The 19,999-nt window shown below is 43.9% G+C and overlaps 1 protein-coding gene across 2 annotated transcripts in view; it reads left to right on the top strand.

The window, feature by feature from the left end:
• TCF3 (transcription factor 3) overlaps window positions 1–19,999 on the top strand; it is a 247,204-nt gene that overhangs the window by 147,523 nt on the left and 79,682 nt on the right. For both annotated transcript variants that reach the window (XM_068233869.1, XM_068233867.1), the window contains exon 6: window positions 7,244–7,311. In XM_068233869.1, coding sequence (XP_068089970.1) covers window positions 7,244–7,311 — 68 coding nt within the window. The remainder of the gene's footprint in view (window positions 1–7,243; window positions 7,312–19,999) is intronic.

The raw sequence follows: 19,999 nt of genomic DNA, 5'->3' as shown, positions 1-19,999 counted from the left end.
AAAAACATGTTTGTCCACATTTTTCGCGCTGCATGTATACAGAAATTTTACTTTATTTGAAAAATGTCAGCACAGAAAGTTAAAAAAATCATTTTTTTGCCAAAATTCATGTCTTTTTTGATGAATATAATAAAAAGTAAAAATCGCAGGAGCAATCAAATAGCACCAAAAGAAAGCTTTATTAGTGACAAGAAAAGAAGCCAAAATTCATTTAGGTGGTAGGTTGTATGAGCGAGCAATAAACCGTGAAAGCTGCAGTGGTCTGAATGGAAAAAAAGTGGCCGGTCCTTAAGGGGTAGAAAGCCCTAGGTCCTCAAGTGGTTAAGGGGTTTTGAGGCTGCAGTCCTTAAAGAGGAACTCCAGCTTAAACAAACATACTGTCATTAAGTTACATTAGTTATGTTAATTAAAATAGCTAGGTAATATCTCTTACCCACCCTGTTTTAAAAGAACAGGCAAATGTTTGTGATTTTATGGGGCAGCCATCTTTTTTGGTTGAAAGGAGGTGACAGGGAGCATGAGACACAGTTCCAACTGTCCTGTGTCCTGATCACCCCTCCCAGTTGCTAGGCAACGTGAATAACAACATAGGAAATCCCATCATGCTTTGCACAGCATCAGGGAAAAAAATCTTGGGCAGTTTTCCCTGATGGGGAGGAACTTAGCTAGAAATGCAGCTAAAAATGATGCTTTGGTAAGAAAAACAAAGTTCTGATGCTGTGAAACTGTTAAAGAAACACCAAGCCTTTCCAGTGCTGCTGAGTAGATTTTTAGTCCGGAGGTTCACTTTAAGTGGTTAAAGAGACGATCATGTAAAGCCAGATCCTGCTCTTTGGATTTGGCAATCAGTGAGGATACTGTGGCTTTCAACTCCCCCTGTGCTTGCTCTAAGGCCTCCACCCTGTCACCCACTTCATTCAGATCTGATCTCACCTCCGCAATGTCTCTTTTAAATGCAGATTCTATATGTTGAGCAAATGCCTCAGTCTCTTTTGGAAGGTATAGAGCGCAATAAAATTTTAATATCAATCTCTTCCTCGCCTTCAGAGCCTTCGGGAGAGGAGTGGGTGCAATTAAACTTACAGGGTGTAGAGGTGCGGTCTCGCTGTGAGCCAAAGGCCTCAGAATGTGATGGTGTCATGGCGTCCAGGTCCTCCATCTGTTTGCTCGAGCGGGAGCCTGTACGGCGAAAGTATGGTCCGATTTGTGAGCTGAAGGGCTCTCCGGTCCTTTTCTCCTTCTTTCCTTTACCACCCATAGCGGCTGGGACTTGCTATTGAGTGCTGGGTAGGGAGATATAGAGGCGGTGGGAACGGAGCTCTTCTTACATGCGGCCATAGCCAAGCCACGCCCCTTCCGAACTCCGTCTTTAAAGTGTACCTGAGACGGGAAAAAAAATCAATATACCTGTGGCTTCCTCCAGCTCACTCCAGGCTGATCGCTCCCTCGTCGTCCTCCTTTGCTACCTGTATTGCCCGCAGTTCGCCCCAGAAAGTCTTCCAGTCGGCACAGGCGCAGTCTGGCCGCGCACATGCTCCCCCGTCACGCTTGTGTCAATGAGAGCATACTGCACAGGGGCAGAATGTGAACGTGACTGAGTCACGCATGCGCAGGATGCCCCAGATCAGAGGATTCTCTGTGCCGAATTGCGGACAGTCAAGAGGCAGAGGAGGACGGCAATGGAGCGATTAGCCTGATGGGAGCCAGAGGAAGCTCCAGGTATGTATATTTTTTTGTAAAATCGCCTCCCCCCTTGATTGAACTGATTGAAAAGCAATATGCAGTTTGTTTGCAGCTCTGTTCTTAGTATTGTTAGGCATAGTAAAGTAAATATGAGTAGTTGCTTCTATACCGCTGTGATCCATTCATAGTATTTTTCATGATTTACAGATTTTGTAATCTAAAGGTTACATGGTTACACAGAGTATTGTATTGCATAGTGTTTTCACAAGCAAAAGGCACAAGTAAAAGTATCATGCTGGCCATTAACTTTGATTGCCAGGCATGCAAATATGATAGATAAGTCTATTTTAAAGTCTGTCTATACTTACTATGTTTTATCCACCTGAGCGCCTGACGTTCCAGTAACAATGTCACGCTTGAGCTACTATGAAAAAAGACTCTCAACATGAAATAGATATTAAAAAGATCCACACTTGAGCAAGCCACCACGCTCAAAGTAACATCCAGTTTATGTATAGGAGGATCTGTTTAAGTGATGAAACCACAAGGCAATTCTTGAGTTAAAAAAATTCAAAATCACACTTTATTGTATCAAAGAATATCAAAAGGTAAAAACTTTTGTGTTTTTTTCAATAACGCTGTTTGCAGCTGATGGTCCATTTGCCAGTCATCATTGCCTGAAATCAAACAAAGTAGATTGTGTCTACTATCTGTCAAAACGGAATAATCTTCTACATTCAAATTATGAAGAATTTTTATTGACAAACTCAAGTTTTTACCTTTTAATAATCTTTTTGATACAGTAAAGTGTGATTTTTAATTTTTTGAACTCAAGAATTGCCTTGTGGTTTCATCACTCAAACCGATCCTCCTATACCAGTGATGGCTAACCTTGGCACTCCAGCTGTGGTGGAACTACAAGTACCATGAGGCATGGCAATACTCTGACAGCTCTAAACATAACTTGGGGAGGCAGAGGCATGATGGGATTTGTAGTTTTGTCACAGCTGGAGTGCCAAGGTTAGCCATCACTGTCCTATACATACGTTTGAGCTACTGGCAGGGTGCCTTCCATCTTCTGGTGGTGGGCCGCTGTGTCACTGTAGTGGCCTGGCCTCTTTCTGTGGTCATGGCTGGGATGGGGGGCATACATGGCTTTCTTGCTCACGCCTTCTCTTTACTTTTAATCTAAGTGTCATGGTTTATACAGCTACCCACCACCCCCATCCCTTCCCACCAAGTATATCAAATGGTGAGTGAATTGGTTTTGGCAAGTTAAGTTAGTTGGGGAAGAGGGAGTAGATAAAAAAAAAATGTTTATTCGACTTTAACCTCCTTGCGACTGCCTAACGCCAATTGTTGGTTGCAATTTGGCAGCCCCAGGACCACGTAACGCCAATTGGCGTCAAGTCCTGGGGCAAGGTTTTGCAGGGGATTGTGCACCGCTCCCTCATCAGTCTACCAGCAGCGATCGCTGCCAGGAGACTGTTAGATGGTGAAACCGCTGTCTATTTACATTGTACAGGTCTGCGATCTAGAGCAGCGCTGTACTGTCCCCTGCAGAGGCTGGCAACCTGTTCCCGTCTCATAGGCTAATGCCTATGAGAGAGGATTATTCTCATTGGTGCACCGGGGGGGGGGGGGGGGAGGGATTGAGGAAAAATAATAAAAGACATTTTTATTCAAAAATAATAAACAATTAAATTAATAATAATAAAAAAAACACAGGAGCTGCAGCAGCGATCAGAGCCCACCAACAGAAAGCTCTATGGGTGGGCAGAAAAGGGTGGGGACACTCGTGCATGCTCAGTTTTATGGCTCTGGAGCGAGCCATTAAAGCTGCAGAGCACATATTTGTAAAAAAAAAATTGCCTGGTCACTAGGGGGGTGTAAGCCTGTGGTCCTGAAGAGGTTAAAGGACAGGTGAACTGAGAGGGATATGGAGTGTGCCATATTTATTTCTTTTTAAACAAATTGCCTTGCTGTCCTGACGATCCTATACTTCTAATACTTTCCACCATAGATCGTGAACAAGCATGCAGATTAGATGCTATACTGGATTTTCTGCATGCTTGTTTCAAGCGTGTGATTCAGACACTATTGATGCATGAAGCAATTGGTATTGTTTAACCCTTTGGGGACTGGCTGCCTAACCCCCCTTAAGGAACAGGCCATTTTACATGTGGGGGCACATTTGGGGGCGGGGGGGGGGGGGGGGGTCAGGCAGCCGGATACCCAGTATAGCATGGTGGGCATGGTGTCCCCTGTGTATCCCAGTGTCCCCCGTATTGCCAGCAGCTTTTGCTCACCTTCCAGGCTCTAACGATTAGCAGCTCTAGCCCCTTCCGCTCTGGCTGGTGTCCTTACTCGCACTGCCCTTAAGTTCCAGGTCGCCTTCCTGACGTTCCCCCGGTGATTCCCTCCGATGTGTCCAGCATCCCTGCTCGCTTCATCAAGCCGGAACCCAACACTTAACGCAGAGCGAGCAGGGATGCCGGCCACATCGGAGGGGATCGCTGGAGGAACGTCAGGAAGGTGAGTCCCCGTCCTCTTTTTCCCTCTCAGACCCCCGCTGCCAACAGTGATCACTACGATCCACCAGCGATCGTAGTGATCACGTGATCAGGAGCCAATCGCAATGGCTCCTGATCACTGAGGGGAGATGTCAGCTGTCATATGACAGCTTAATCTCCCCTTTTGGGCGCGCACGGTTGCGTCGGGGGCGGAAATGGCAGGTGGCGTAAATCCTATGCCGCATCAGGCTTAAACAGCCATAAGTGCGATGTAGGATTTACTATCAGCGGCCCCCATAAGGTTAAAAATTAATAAATATGGCATCTTCTATATCCCTCTCACTTTAGGTGTCCTTAAAAGTGATTCTAAATTAGATCTCTTTACACTAAACTATGTAGCTTTACCACCTCAATAGCACTGGCTGACGTTACCAACAGGGCTATTGAAAGCTCAAGTTCATCACTGTGTTCAGAAATAATCATGGCTCAGGTAGGTCTATTCTTACCCCCTGTCACCAGTCGCCAGTTTTTCCATGCATTTTCTGCACAGGAAAACTGAGAACCAATGGGCTATTTTTTACATGCAGAAAAACAATTGACGGCAATGCAGCACTGAAAACTCATGCAAAAATCTGCACGCAGAAAAAAATAGATACGTGTGAATCCAGCCTTAGACTGGCTTTTTGTATTGGTGCCAGCAAATGTCATATGGGGTGGTGGGCAGGCCAAATAGGTCTGTGTATTTTCATCCAATGAGCAGAGGCGCCAAAAGTATAAGATTAGATTAAATGAGCTTAAAAACCAATTTAAATGGCAAAATTGAAGGAGGAAATGGGGGTCTTACCTCCCCTAAGCAGACACGACAACGACTGCGATTCAGACAGTCAAACACATTTATTAGGAACTCCAAAAAGAAATGCAACGCGTTTCGCAGGTTCAACCCCGCTTCATTAGGCAATGTAGGGAGGAGTATCAAACAATCTGCACAAGGAGGGCGCTCTACTGTTTAAACTTCCTGCCGGGACAGGAAGTTCTGTGTAGCTGCAGGAATGGTCTGGAGCCCGGAGCGGAGAAGAACACAGCGGGTACCAGGGGTCTCGCGCCGGCCGGAACAGGTAATGTATACCCGCTGTATTGCGTCGGTCGTCGGGCATTCGAACGCCACTATCGACGCACTCTTGACCCGCTGGTGATCGAGAAAAATCTTCCGCACGGATGGATTGACGGGAGTCGACGGAAATCGATCGTTCTGTCAGCGGTGTGCGTGGCGATTTCACAGCCGATTCAATCACTGTGACTGAAACGCCCGTATATCGGCGGGAAAATCGTTAGGTGTATGGGCCCCTTTAGACTGAGTGGATGCACATTTGTATGCTAAAACAGATCAATCAAATGCCACAGCAGCAGAATTTGATTGGTCTGCTTTAAAGTTGCATACATTTAAATAAAATTAGCTTAAACATTTGCATCAACTCAGAATTATTTGCATCTCTTTTAACCATCCCTAGTCCCCAGGTCCTACCAACAGTGGTTTTGTCATTTGCCTACCATTCTGAGACACTAATTATACTATACACCCATTGAATTTGAATGGTTAGCTGTAATACCTCAATTGAAACAAAATAAATTATGGAAAAAGTCCAGAGCCATGGAAAAGCCAACTGAAGTGCAAGTTAAATTGCATGACAAGGAACAGCTTTTACCACTGTCAGAGCATATTCCCTATCATATATTTAAAGTATGCTAATAAACTGTATTACACAGACATACTGTATCTGTGATTACTCAGGAATCACTGCACAGTAGTGGCCTCATGTTTCATTGTGGAAGCTTCCTTGCTTTTGCTTACAGCTGTTAATGAGCTTGGCGTAATTTATGCAGACCATGTATACATACAGTCAACATCCCTCCGGATGTGAGGTTCTTTCCTCCCTGTGGAATAAATGTGGCATTGCAGTAAGCCCAGCAAAGTATTTGAAGTACAAAGATGCAATACATTTTACTTCCTGTTTTGATCAGACTTATGAACCAGTGAGACAAAGGTAGATGAATTCTGAGTATCTTTTATGTAAAGCCATCTAGTGTTCCCATATACTTGTAGCAGCTGCAGAAAAGTCTGAAGTTAAAAGACCATATAAAGGAATTCAGTTACGGATTGGCTTATGAGGTGATGACATGAGCTTCTACTGAAGTGAAATAACTCTTTAAAAATTGCTAAGGCCTCTTTCAGACGAGACTGAACTGCTCGCTTGCCAAGCAGTTCAGTGTCCTGTCTGCCACCTGACAGTGCAACTTGGGTGCAAATTAATTGCAGCCGAATTGCAGTGGTTGTAGCACCATTTATGTCAAGCTCTGACTTGTAGAGGTGTTACCCAGCGGCATGTCGCGTCTGTGACTCCATATGGGAGCCGCCTGTCCAGTGCCAGCACCGAGCACTAGCAAGCGCCAGTGCAAGAGAGCAGCTGACTGGCAATGAATTACCACCTGTCAGCTGCCCTTCTGAAAGAGGCCTTAGAGATAATCTGTAATAACAAAAATGGACCCCTTGGGGGTACTTACCTCAGACAAGGTAAGCCTCTGTATCCTATCGAGGTTTTCACCATCCTCCTCCGTCCCATGGTGGTCTCGCTGGGCCTACACGAAGCCACAGCTGACAATTTGTTAGGAGCCGCTACTGCACCTGCGCAAGAGCCGTAAAAAGTAAATATTTACATGGCCGCCTTTAGGAGGGGCTGAGGGAGACCACAGTGGGATGGAGGACGACGGGGGAAGCCTTGATAGGATCCAGAAGCTTTACGCTTCCGAGGTAACACACAAAATGGCACTTTTTTCTGTTACATGTTTTCTTTAAATGCTTGGCTAGAATTGTCATTACACAGAAAAGCATCAGCATGTACAGTAAGTGAATGCGGTGAGATGGTACCCTCTGTGAGAAAAGCACAAGCCTGTTCTAAGTGATTACAAACTTGCTAATACTTTGAAGCTAAACAAACGTATTTAATGAGAAAATATTAGGCATACTGACCAACTCCGTTATTTATTTTTAGGCAAGAATGAGCGTCCACCCTATTCATCAGCATTTGGAAGGGATCCTGGAATGCCTGGAATTAATCAGGTTGTGTATGTGTGTATGTGTTCATGAAAATGTGTTCATTGGTATATATTTCTATGCATGGTGTATAAAAATTCTGTATTCTCTGTGTAACTATAAATGTTTAAAAAACAAAAGAACAAAAAAAACCTCCTCTGTTATTTCAGTATCCCCTAAACCAGAGTTTTCTAGCATTTTATGTGGTTACTGTTGGGAAAATATTGAGTTTCTGCCACTGAAGTCTGTTAGTGCATGCAATGTTTGTCTACAGGCACACTCTGTTTTTGAATTTATACTGACACCTGTGTGCCCCATCCCTAGTGACAGCCATGATTGTTAGTATACTGGACTAGTCCTTGTCCTTTATGCCCCTTTATACATTGTCTTGGTAGTGTAGTGGGCTTAAAGTCACCTGTAATGCCTGGTACACACTATGCAACTTCCCATTAGGTAGATGGGTCAAATCAATTATTTCCAACAGGTCCTATCTGACTTCTGACAATTTTTTTTCTTATCAATTTTCAGATCACTAATTGTACAAAATCGATAAGAAAAACATTCAGATCGGGCCTGTCTGAAATAATTGATTCGACCTGTCTATCTGACACGAAATTGCATGATGTGCACCAGGCCGTTAGGCCTTGTTAATTTGCCCTGGGAATGAGACCTAACCATATTATCATCCTGTGATGACTTGCGGTTGCGTCATGTTAGATAGTGTGCCAGTGCTGCACTCTTCAGCATCCAACATACTTTTTTAAAACGTTCAGCGATCTACTGGTAGATCACGATCAATACAATGGGCACCCCTGGTGTAGGGTTTGACAGGATTCGCTTTATTTTTTCAAGTATAAACCAAGGCTGTAGGGCCAAATTTATAAAAAAAAAAATTGGTTGATGGGGGGGTCTGTAAATAATCAGCACCAGTGTCAAATACCCTAGCCACTGACAGAGAGAATCTAAAGCCTTGTACACACATAAGATAAGTCATTTGAAATGTCCGACAAACTACAGATATATTTGTTGTGGAAAAAATTATGTAAGCCTCCATAAATGACAAAGAGCAACCAATATCGGGTGTTCTGCCTGATCCAACTGGGGGATCAATTCAGAGGACTATTTGACAGATATCGTGCAGTTAGCCTGGTGTGTTCAATGTTTATTCAAACGACATTGTTAAAGAGCGACATGTCGCCTGCCCTAATGCAAAGTATTGAAATGGCTACCTCCACCAGAACATACAGAACCACAACATGAGAAGACAGTATGCATGAGCAGGGCACAGATCGAAGAGTACCTGAGGTGACAAAAAGGCTAATCGGTCCCTCACTGCCATCCTCCCATCACCTAGATCCTCTGGTAGATGCCCTATTATCTTCGGCAGTTGGGGTCAGTTGGCGCTGTGCAGTCTAGCGGCACACACTCCCTTGTCTCACTCACATTGTTGGGAGTGTTTTGCACCTGCGCTGCCGTGCCGCTCATCTGCAGTATGTCCCAATTTGCGGAGATAACTAGGTGGCAGATGGAGGATTAGCTGGAAGGGGGCTGGAGGAAGCCCCAGGTATGTATAACTTTTTTTTCTTTTTGAATGATCTCAGGTTTACTTAAAGTGGGCCTGAACTCTTGCACAGGACAGAAGGAAAGCATAGAGAAATGCACCCTGTATATATGGTATTTAGAGTGTAGCCTGTCTAATTCCCCCTCATTTGTTTCTCCCGTGTCACCTGACTGCCACACCAGATAAACTCATTTAAAAGCACAGGATGTTAATATGTCTGCTTCCATGAAAGCAGGAAGTAGAAACAGTACAGATTTATTTCAGGATTTGCATCAGCTATATCAAAGAAATGTTTTTCTTTAAAGGTGGTTATGCTGTTGCGTACCTTTTAGAGCAGAGAGGAAGTTCTGAGTTCAGGTCCGCTTTAATGTAGGGGAGTTAAGACCGTCTCCGTTTACAGTAAAGTCAATCATTTTTACCTGTCGGAATTGAGAAGGTTGCAGTTTTCTTATTTCCTTCTCCACCATTATCATTAAGGATGAGGTCACAGACCGGGAGATGTGTGCCATGGAAGGTGGATGTTGCTCCCCTTCCCCAGTATGCAAGATATATTGGGAGTAGTAAGAACACCCCCTCCAAGCCAAAGAGATAGCTAGCTGGGGATTCCTCCACAGGCATCCAGGCGGGATTGGGTTGTCCTGGAGCCTTAGGCCCCTAACCGTCTGTAGGCAAGGTACAAATCTCTCCTGCCCTACACCACCTCTCTCCATCCCCTCTTTTCCCAATGGAAGATCTACAGTTAGCAGCAGTTACAGTAAAAAACATATGGAACTGGGGGCACTTTATGCAGAAAGAGAGGCACCAGGCCCAGTGCAGTTGCACACTTTGCACAGTCCAAACACCATTCTGGCAAAATAATTGTGAGAGTTTTGTTTAGGTGAACCTGGGAGTCCATTAGAGTATGGGTTACTGCAAACTGATTCATGGCAAGCCTGAAAGGAGGCAGGGGCGTGAGTCCATGCCGCATGGTGTCTGCACGTCGTTTGGGTATGCTGGCTCCCCCCTGCGGCGGGCAGACAATGGCAAGGGGGCGACTAGCTGGCATACTACTGCGCTTTGAGGCCAGGGCTGGCAGAGTGGACGGGCGATTGCTTGTGTACGTGTGCCACTCCCTCCGGGCCAAAATGTTTGGCCACGTAGGAGGAATTGGGAGTCCCCCCATGGAGATGTGGGTTCTGATGATGTCCCTGCTGGAGTATAGTGGATTTATTCCACTTGGGCTTTTGAAATGGCTTTGCCAACATTTGTGGTGAATGTGATGTTTGGCTGGGAATGTTTTCATGTTTTTGTTATGCTTCTGGGTCCACTGCTTAGGTCTCCCCTCTGGTCTCTCTCCCCTGATTTCCCCTTGTGGGATATTAGCTTGTCGAATTGGCAGTGTCGTGCACATGAGCCAACTTAAAGGACAACTGAATTGAGAAGAGTATGGAGGCTGCCATATTTATTTTCTTTTTAAATAATACCGTTGCCTCACAGCCCTGCTGATCTGTTTGGCTGCAGTAGTGTCTGAATCACTCCAGAAACAAGCATGCAGCTAATCTTGTTAGATCTGACAACAATGTCAGAAACACCTGATCTGCTGCATGCTTGTTCAGGGTCTATGGCTAAAAGTATTAGAGGTAGAGGATCAGCAGGCCGGGCAACTAGTATTGCTTAAAAGGAAATAAATAGGGCAGCCTCCATAGTCCTCTTTCTACAGTTGTCCTTTACATTTATCTCCCTGAGTGTCTGTGGCCTGAACATCCCTGTAAAAAGAACTACCGTATTTTTCGGACTATAAGACAGGGCTGTGGAGTCGGTCCAAAAATCCTCCGACTCCTCAGTTTAGGATTCCACCGACTCCTCGACTCCGACTCCTCTAATTTGCATATTACAATTTTGTTGATTAAAAGTATGTAACATGAAATTCGTCTCTTAACTGCCAACGCTTAGGAATTTTACAAGACAACTGAAGTGAGAAGGATATGTAGACTACTATATTTATTCCCTTTAGACTAAAACTAGTCCTTGGTAAGAGTACTTGTAAAAGGTACAAACCAGAACAAAGAACATCTATCAGGCCCTAGGCAATGTAAGTGTGGGTACATGTAAGAATGATGTGCAGGTACTCTGCAGGGGAATGAGGAGATTGTAAACAGACAACACCTCTGTGTTCAATGTGCACAGCATTCTCAGTGGATTCCCTGCAGCTCTGTGCGGAGTGCATATGTAGAGTATAGTACTACTGTGTAACAAAGTAAACCTGAGACAGATGCAATTAAAGTTTTATACATACCTGGGGCTTCCTCCAGCCGCCTTCAGGATAATCAGTCCCTCGCTGTCCTCCTCCACCACCTGGATCTTCTGCTAGGAGTCCAGGTACTTGAGTTAGTCGGGCGTAGTGCGCATGCACACACTCCGCCGCCAGGAGCATACTACACCTGTGCAGTACTATTGCGCAGGTGCAGAATGTTCCTGGCTGTGGGAGCGGCATGCGGCCGGACATCGCTGACTGGCTGAATTACCAGGACTCATAGCAGAAGATCCGGGTGGTGGAGGACAGCAAGGGACTGATTAGCCTGCAGGGGGCTGGAGGAAGCCCCAGGTATGTATAAAACTTTACTTTTCATCCATCTCAGTTACCCTTTAATTTGTAGTCAGCAAACCAAATTTTAACAACATATCAAATTATTTGATTTCATCAGCAAAGGGAGTGCATACATTTGCATAAATCAGCATCAATGCAGAATTATTTCCATCTCGTTGACCATCTCTATTAGTGACACAGCTACACATCAGGCTTTATTCTTACAGCATAGATGTTATTTAGTATATATAAGAGATTCCTGTGTACACATCATATATACAGTCACAATCAGATATGTATATCTGACCTTAAAAATACGGGGACTGCTTTATTGAAGCAGCACAACTAACTAATTTTGATTGGTTTATTTCATTTTTGTGGACTAAGCACAGCTATTACTGTATATATACTGTATATATACTTTATTTTTAATGACTATCTGAGAAATAGAACATTTTATCATATTTTCTATTTTAATTACAGTTACAAATTCATTGCATTTTTTCCCGACTCCGACTCCAGGCACCCAAAATTGCCCGACTCCACGACTCCGACTTCACGACTCCGACTCCACAGCCCTGCTTTAAGACGCACTTTTTCTCCCCCAAAAGTGGGGGGGGGGGAAAGTGGGTGCGTCTTATAGTCCGAATGTGCATCCATGTGTCCCCCCAGAAGGAAGTGCAGGGGCAGACTAGAGTGCACTCACTCAATCCCGGCTCTGAGTGCTGCATCTGCCTATTTCACCTTCCCTGCAGGCAAGTGATGATCACAGGCTTTGTCCCCGCTGATGGTATCAGCCGACATGCTGCATAGGTGGCTCTGGCACGAGCCTGGTCTTTTTCTGTGTCCGCCTCATCCATATGATCTTCACGACTGCTGGTGGCTGACATCGGAGCGGTGCATCTGTGCACCGTCTCTCTAGTGGTTTCATCCCGCTGTATGTCCGCATATCATCCGCGGGCCCCCCTCGTCGCAGATTCACGAACGGGAACATCGCGTCCACCCTCTTCTATCTCCTAGACCATTATCCAATCAGGCGGGGGGCGCTGTCCCTGACCGCTAATCACAGCCATCTTCTGCCTCCTCTCCTCTCCTGATTGGCCGCGATGGTCCCGCCGGGACCATCATGGCCAATCAGGAGAGGAGGCAGAGGATGGCTGTGATTGGCGGTCAGGGACAGCGCCCCCCGCCTGATTGGATAATGGTCTAGGAGATAGAAGAGGGTGGACGCGATGTTCCCGTTCGTGAATCTGCGGCGAGGGGGGCCCGCGGATGATATGCAGACATACAGCGGGATGAAACCACTAGAGAGACGGTGCACAGATGCACCTCTCCGATGTCAGCCACCAGCAGTCGTGAAGATCATATGGATGAGGCGGACACAGAAAAAAACCAGGCTCGTGCCAGAGCCACCTATGCAGCATGTCGGCTGATACCATCAGCGGGGACAAAGCCTGTGATCATCACTTGCCTGCAGGGAAGGTGAAATAGGCAGATGCAGCACTCAGAGCCGGGATTGAGTAAGTGAGTGCATTCTAGTCTGCCCTTGCACTTCCTTCTGGGGGGACACATGGATGCACATTGTCAGGGAATAGAGGACACAGGATGGACAGAGGAAAGGAGTATGGACAGCAGACACAAGGGGTGTAGACAGGTGACACAAGGGGATGGACAGGTGACACAGGGGGACAGATAGAGGACACAGTATGAACAAATGTCATAGGGGGTATGGTCAGCAGACACAGGTGGCGCAGACAAGTGACACAGGGGGACAGAGGACATGGTAAGGACAGAGGTCACAGGGGCTGTGGGCAGAGGACACAGGTGGACATAATAATTGGGGGAAAGGGTCTAAAAGACACCCCTGCACTCTAGATGCACCAGGTTTAGCATTTTTTTTTCCCCTGGATTTTGCCCTCCAAACCTAGGTGCGTCTTATAGTCCGGTGCGTCTTATAGTCCGGTGCGTCTTATAGTCCGAAAAATACGGTATGTTGCAATATTTGCATAAATCTCATGCAGATTTATATGTGCATGGGATTTATGCAAATATTGCAACAACCTAGTTCTTCATTTATTCAAGGACCCATTTTATAGGTAATACTCATCCCAAACTAATAGAATGTTTCCAACTGCCTATCACAGTAACTCCATGATTCCAAAACTAAGGGGGTAGCTATTATAATCTTCAAATTAGTTAAGGGGGAAAATATTGAGGTATATACTGATGGTCTTGGCTGAATACCTCTGCTTAAGGGTCTTTTCAACTCTCAGAAGCTGACTCTGGGAACATTCTATGCTTCCAACTCTGGCCAGATTGCCTTTGTAGATCGAGCAGGCCAGGTTGCCTTTGTAGATCGAGCTTTGAGAACCCTGGATGAGTTCATGGAAGGCTAGTGGATTATTGCTGGTGACTTTAACTTTGTTTTGGACCCTAACCTTGACACTTCCTCTGGTAAGTCTAGTCTTTCCTCAGAGGCCATTCGCAAATGTAGACAAAAACTTGTTACATTTAAATTAATAGACATTTGGTGCCTCCAGTTTCCAAAGGCGCTCAAGCACATTTGGAGCATTCAGCATCTCTTATTCTCGTCTGGACTATTTTTGTTGTTTCACAAAATTTGTTGCCCGAACTGTCTCAGACCATGGCCCTATTTTCCTACTATTCAGACCCAGAGATACCTGAAAAAAAAATTATGCCTGGAAGCTCAATGTATCCTTGTTGAAAAGGGAGGATGTTACCAAGAAGTTGGTTAAGAAAATTAAATATTATTTTGACATTAATAATTTCCTACTCTTTCGCCGGGAGGCATATGGGAGACACATTAGTGTGTAATTCGGGGGATCCTGAGTGAGCACAAAAACACATTGGCCTCAATTCACTCAGCTTATCTCCTGTCTTTAATAACGTTTCTAGAGCTATCACCCTGGTGATGAGGCATGTAGTATTCCGGAAACATTTTACCTCAGGAAAACCTAAAGTTAACTCTTTAAAATAACTCCAGAATTCTTAAGTTAAAGACAGGCTGTTAATTAACTGTGTGTGAAAATAACTACAGAGGAGGTAACTAATGAAGAGATAAGATAACTCTCTCATTGTGTGGTGGTATGTTTTCTCTTGCCTTATTATCCCCAAGCGTGATCTTAGTGAATTGAGGCCATTATCTAGTGGCATACTAGGTGAATTAACAGCCGAGAGGGAAAGATTAAAATCTCTTCTATTTATGAAGGCATGTTTTGCAGCTCAGAGATGCAGCCAGTCTTCTATGAATATGGAACTAGTCGGTAAAATGTTGGCTATACCCCTGAAGGACCAGAAAACTGCTAACTATACTTTATCTGTGATTGGTAAAACATGTTAGGAGCGAGTCTCAGGCAAAGGTCTTTAGATCCTTCTATGAAGGGTTATATAAGTTAAGAACAGGACGACAAGACCAAGACTTGAGGGGTATATGCAAAAATATTGGTGGATAGAATGTCCTCTTGGCTCTACGAGGTTATCCACATGGACCAGGTGGGGTTTATCCCCAACAGAGAGACCCGTGATAATACTATGAGAACTTTGAACCTGATGCAGTGGGCAGTGACCTCAGCTAATCCTGTCGCGCTCTTGTCAAGCGGATGCTGAGAAATCATTTGAAAGGGTCAGCTGGGATTTCATGAAGGCTGTTTTGCACCATACTGGACTGTGGAGAACATGAAATCATGGATCTCCGCCCTATATAGGGGCCTCTATGCTAGGGTCAGGGTGAACGGTGTTCTCTCAGAACCCTTTGAGATTCTTAACGGCACACGCCAAGGGTGCCCATTATCACCACTGATATTCGCCATCACTTTGGAATCTTTCTTGAACTCTATTAGAAATAACCCAGATATTTTAGTTGTGCAGGTTGGGCCTGGTTGGAATAGAGTGTTGCCGATTTTGCAGATGACTTATTGTTCTACCTGAGAAATTCACATATGGTATGGGAATTTATCAAATTTTAAGATCAATTGGGATAAATGTGAGGCCTTGGAGATTGATTTGTCACCGAAATGTCATTAATAACATTAGAGGAATTTTTCATTTAGGTGTGCGGAGGAGGCCCTAACCTACTTGGGGGCTAAAATGATGGTGGGAGTCCAAGGATTATATCAGTTGATTTATTGTTTGCTCTTATCCACCTTGAAAAAAAGACTTACAGAAATGGCAAAATATAAAGCTCTCAATGTTGGGAAGAATTAGCATTGTAAAAATGAATGTTCTACCAAGGTTGCTTTACATCTTCCAGACATTGCCTATCAGTCTCGGCTATATTTTTTAGAGATTAAAGAGAGATCTCAAGTTTGGCCTGGAAGGACAAACCTTTGTGAGACTGAAATTTGCCTTGCTGACACAATCCAAGTCAAGGGGGACTATTGGTATCCGACCCCCATTTATATTATATCTCAGTAATTTTGACCAGGGTTGTGGATTGGCACAGACATGCTCAATTTAAATTGTGGGTGGTAATTAAAGCATGGCTTACATAACATCCCGTGACTTCAGTTTATATTTATTAGCTCTTATCCAGCAAGCTTATTGATCAACCACAATTTCATTATTCAATAAATATAGAAATAAATTCTCCCTTTCACCAAACCCTTCTTCACTTATGCCTGTCCTGGACAACCCAAGGTTTACCCGTGGATGCATTGGGAACGAGTTCCTAAAGTTAAAGCGGATCCGAGATGAAAAACCAACTATAACAAGTAACTTGTCTATATATCTTATCTAAAGTTTGGATAGTTTACACCGCAAATCTAGCTGCAAACCACTTTAATAGAAAATGATCATTTCTTCTTGTGATACAATGACAGCAGCCATGTTGTTTGTAAACATTACACAGAAGCAGGCTTATCTGCATCTTGAGCAAAAAAACCTAATTCCCCTCCTCCTTCCTCCTCCCCTCTGCCTCTGAAATCAATGGCTAGTAACACCTCCTCCTGCCCAGACTGAGCTCCCATGAGCCCTTGCCACTGCCAAGGCTCTCTGAAAACCTGTGGGCGTGGTTTATTTAGTTTATAAAGAATTAGAGTATTAAAACAAAAACAAAGTATTTGGCTTAAGGAATGCCCCATAAATAATAGGAAAGGAACACAATTATGCAATGAGTAAAAGTTCACCTCGGATCCACTTTAAGGATAGGATCTAAGATTCAGGCGGGAACCCTGCTGGCTGGAGGAGAATGGAGGCCATTGACAGAGAGCAGGGATATTTCCCAGGAACCAGACCTTGACTGGCTGAGCTTAATACTTTTCAACATTTTACATTGTCACAGGGTAGGAAAATAGAATCCTCCAGAGACCTCACAAAATTTGAGGAGTTGTCTAGTTTAAAGGGCCGCATTAAGAAGCTATATCTTATAGAACCTCTGTTTCATCAAGAGTACCAAAATCCGGCTTTAAAATACTTTGGAGGTGGTATTTAACGCCAGACAGATTGAGTAGGATGTACCCGGGTATGGATAAAAGATGCTGGAGGTGACAAAGTTATGACAGAACTTTTCTTCATATTTTTTTGGGAATGCTCAAAGATACGGGGGTTTTGGGCTGGAGTTAAACATTTATATTGCAAAATTAATGGATATAAGACCGCTTGAAGATCCCGCCACCTTCTTATTGCACCACAATGAGTGGGGCATAAGGAGATATAGGTTCTCGCTGTGTTGTCACTTGAGAAATGCGGCTAGGAACCTTATTGGAAGACACTGGAAATCACATCTATGTCTGAATGGTTTTATGAAATCTTGCACACTCAGCGCATGGCAGGTTTAACCCACTCTATAAACAGCAAATAAGAATTATAGGAATTAAATTGGGAAAGGAGGAATGAGTTTATTTTAACTGAGCAATATATGCATATAATTAGTTGATGATTAGATGGATTGCCGTGTACCGAGAGGGAGGAACTGTTCTCCTCTGTTCGTCATACTTTCGCTTCTGAGAAGGTGGATTTGGATTCGGGGGGATGGGAGGGAGACCTGGGTGTACTGTAAGGGTGTTGACTTGTGTGATTATGTTTTTGTTCTCGACATTTTGGGTATGCCCATTTGTTGATTGGTGGAGTGAGTGTTATTGGTTTTCTGGTAGTTTGGAATAAAGGGGCTAAAGGTTGGCTAAAAAATTCAGCTCCAGGAAATCTACTAATATGAGCTGCTGGTGGTAAGGGGTAATATTGGGGATTTAATTCTGCCTAAGAAAGTACTCTTTACCCCAATGAGGAGAGCTGAGGAGAAGTTGTCTCTGTGGTAGTTAGTTACTCGATGTATAGTTAGAACCTGGGCCCAAGTGCATTTTTTTCTCCTGAATTTTATCTTAGGTGATTTTTTAAAACTTGTCAATAAAATGCATTTTAAAGGGAACCTTAACTGGTAAAAAAAAAAAAAGCTTTACTGACCATGGGCATCTACCAGCCCCCTGCAGCCATTCTGTGCCCTCGCAGTCACTCATGGCGTAATGCGTAAAATTTTACGCATTACACCCGTAACGCGTAAAAATGTTACTTGTTGATGTCTGCAATAGCTTCCTGCCCCAGCAGGGATGCGTAAAAACGTATGCATGGCGGCCAGCCGACTCCCAGTCGGCAAAAACTAAACTAGCTGGCAGCGGGGGACCAGAGGAGCCACGAGTGACTGTGAGGGCACAGGATGGCTGCAGGGGGCTGGTAGATGCCCCAGGTAAGTAAAACTCATTTTTATTTTTTTTTACAGTTAAGGTTCCCTTTAACCGAATAGCAAGCAAGAAAATGCTCAAAATAATTTTGTTAGTACTTTTTCACTTACTTGGTACTTTTTCAATTGAAAAGTGCTGGACAGTTATTTTAAACAGAAGATGAAAAAGTATCTTTTAGGAGAAAACTAAAGTGAAAAAGTTAATGGCATATGGGCCCTGGAGTCTGTCCAATACTTTTTGTTATTCTGGGGTTTGTCCCCTAAATGGCGTATTGGATAGCTTATAAGCTTTATCTCATAATTGTATTACATGATCTTTTTCCCCTCTATTATTATTCGATATGTATGGAATTAGTGTGAAGAGAGAAAGAAAACTGATTTTTGTATGTGAAAAAAATTTCAATAAACAATTTGAAAAAAAAATTAGCAGTGTAGGTGGGAGAGGGGTGATCACTGTGATGTTATGAGACTTCTGCATGTTTCTAATAGACAAGCATGTCTAGGGCCAAGTGCATTCATTAAAGAAAATCTGTAATGAAAATGCTCACCTCGGGTGGGGGAAGCCTTCGGATCCTATTGAGGCTTCCCCCATCCTCCTTGGTCCCACGGCGGCGGCGAAAATCCTCCTGGAGCGGCGCCGATGTAAATATTTACCTCTTTGCTCCAGCGCAGGCGCAGTATCTGCTCTTCCCACGGAGATAGGCAAATATAGCCGATCTCCGTTGGGCCGCTCTACTTCGCAGGCACAAGTCTCCTGCGCCTGCACAATAGAATGGACCTGATCGAGCTCGGCTATTTCTGCCTATCTCCGTCAGAAGAGCCGCAACAGCGCCCCCGCTGGAGCCAGAAAAGGTAAATATTGCACAGCGCGACAAATTGTTGCCTGTGCGTTCCAGGGGCTGCAGCAAGACCGCCGTGGGACACAGGAGGATGGGAGAAGCTTCGATAGGGTCCAGAGGCTTCCCCTACTGGAGTGAGTACCCCCCAGGGGAACTTTTTTTCAGTACAGGTTTTCTTTAAGCTGAACAAAGAAAGAAAAGGAAAGAGCATTACCTCTTAGAATTGTAATTTCATATGGTATACCGATAGCAATTCCAGATGTAGCACACACATTCTTAATTTGTCCATAAAGCTATGTACCAATAGAGCAATGTCTTTATCATGATCATGTTCAATCTTTCGGGTGAAATTGAGAAAGTATGGGTTTCATACTGATGCGTCTCAGGGTGGGTCTCTATCATTCAAATATCTAGCATGCTAGATCATTAAATAAGCAGAGAGGACACCTGTATGCATACTGGATTTTCAGCCGAGATGGCCCTGAACAGCTGCCTTAGCCAAGCTTAGTCCAGGGCTTTGTACACAAGCAGGATGGATGGTGTTCTACTTAAAGTGGACCTTATAATTTAATACAATACTCTACTGTTACTCCTTATCATTCAGTGTGCTTAAATACATTAAAATTAGGCTCTGATCAGTAATGCAAGATTATATAGTTAGCAAATTCAACTTTATAGGGTGCTCTGGATTGCACAACACAGTAGCTATCCACATTTCTAATGCTGCATATATTCAATTCAATAAAAACCTAAGTGGAAGCGTTCAAAATGTTTAATATAAAATGCAATTGCATGCAGTACAAATTGCTCACACTTCCTCACCAACTTGCTCACACTGACACAATCATGCATGGAATTCCCCTTTTAATGCAAAAAATATATAACTAACATTAGTTAGTGACACACCAATCAGAGGAATGTCTTCCGATGCAAGTTAAAGATCTTTTGCAAAAGAAGACAACCCTCTTCTGCCACAAAATAAAAAAAAAAAAAAAAAATATATATATATATATATATATATATATATATATATATAATAAAAAAAGAAATGTAAAAAA

The sequence above is a fragment of the Hyperolius riggenbachi genome, chromosome 1 (genome assembly GCF_040937935.1).
Source record: "Hyperolius riggenbachi isolate aHypRig1 chromosome 1, aHypRig1.pri, whole genome shotgun sequence".
Taxonomy (NCBI): Eukaryota; Metazoa; Chordata; class Amphibia; order Anura; family Hyperoliidae; genus Hyperolius; species Hyperolius riggenbachi.
Note: the sequence above shows the minus strand (reverse complement) of the source record. Positions and strands in the feature narration are given on the sequence as shown.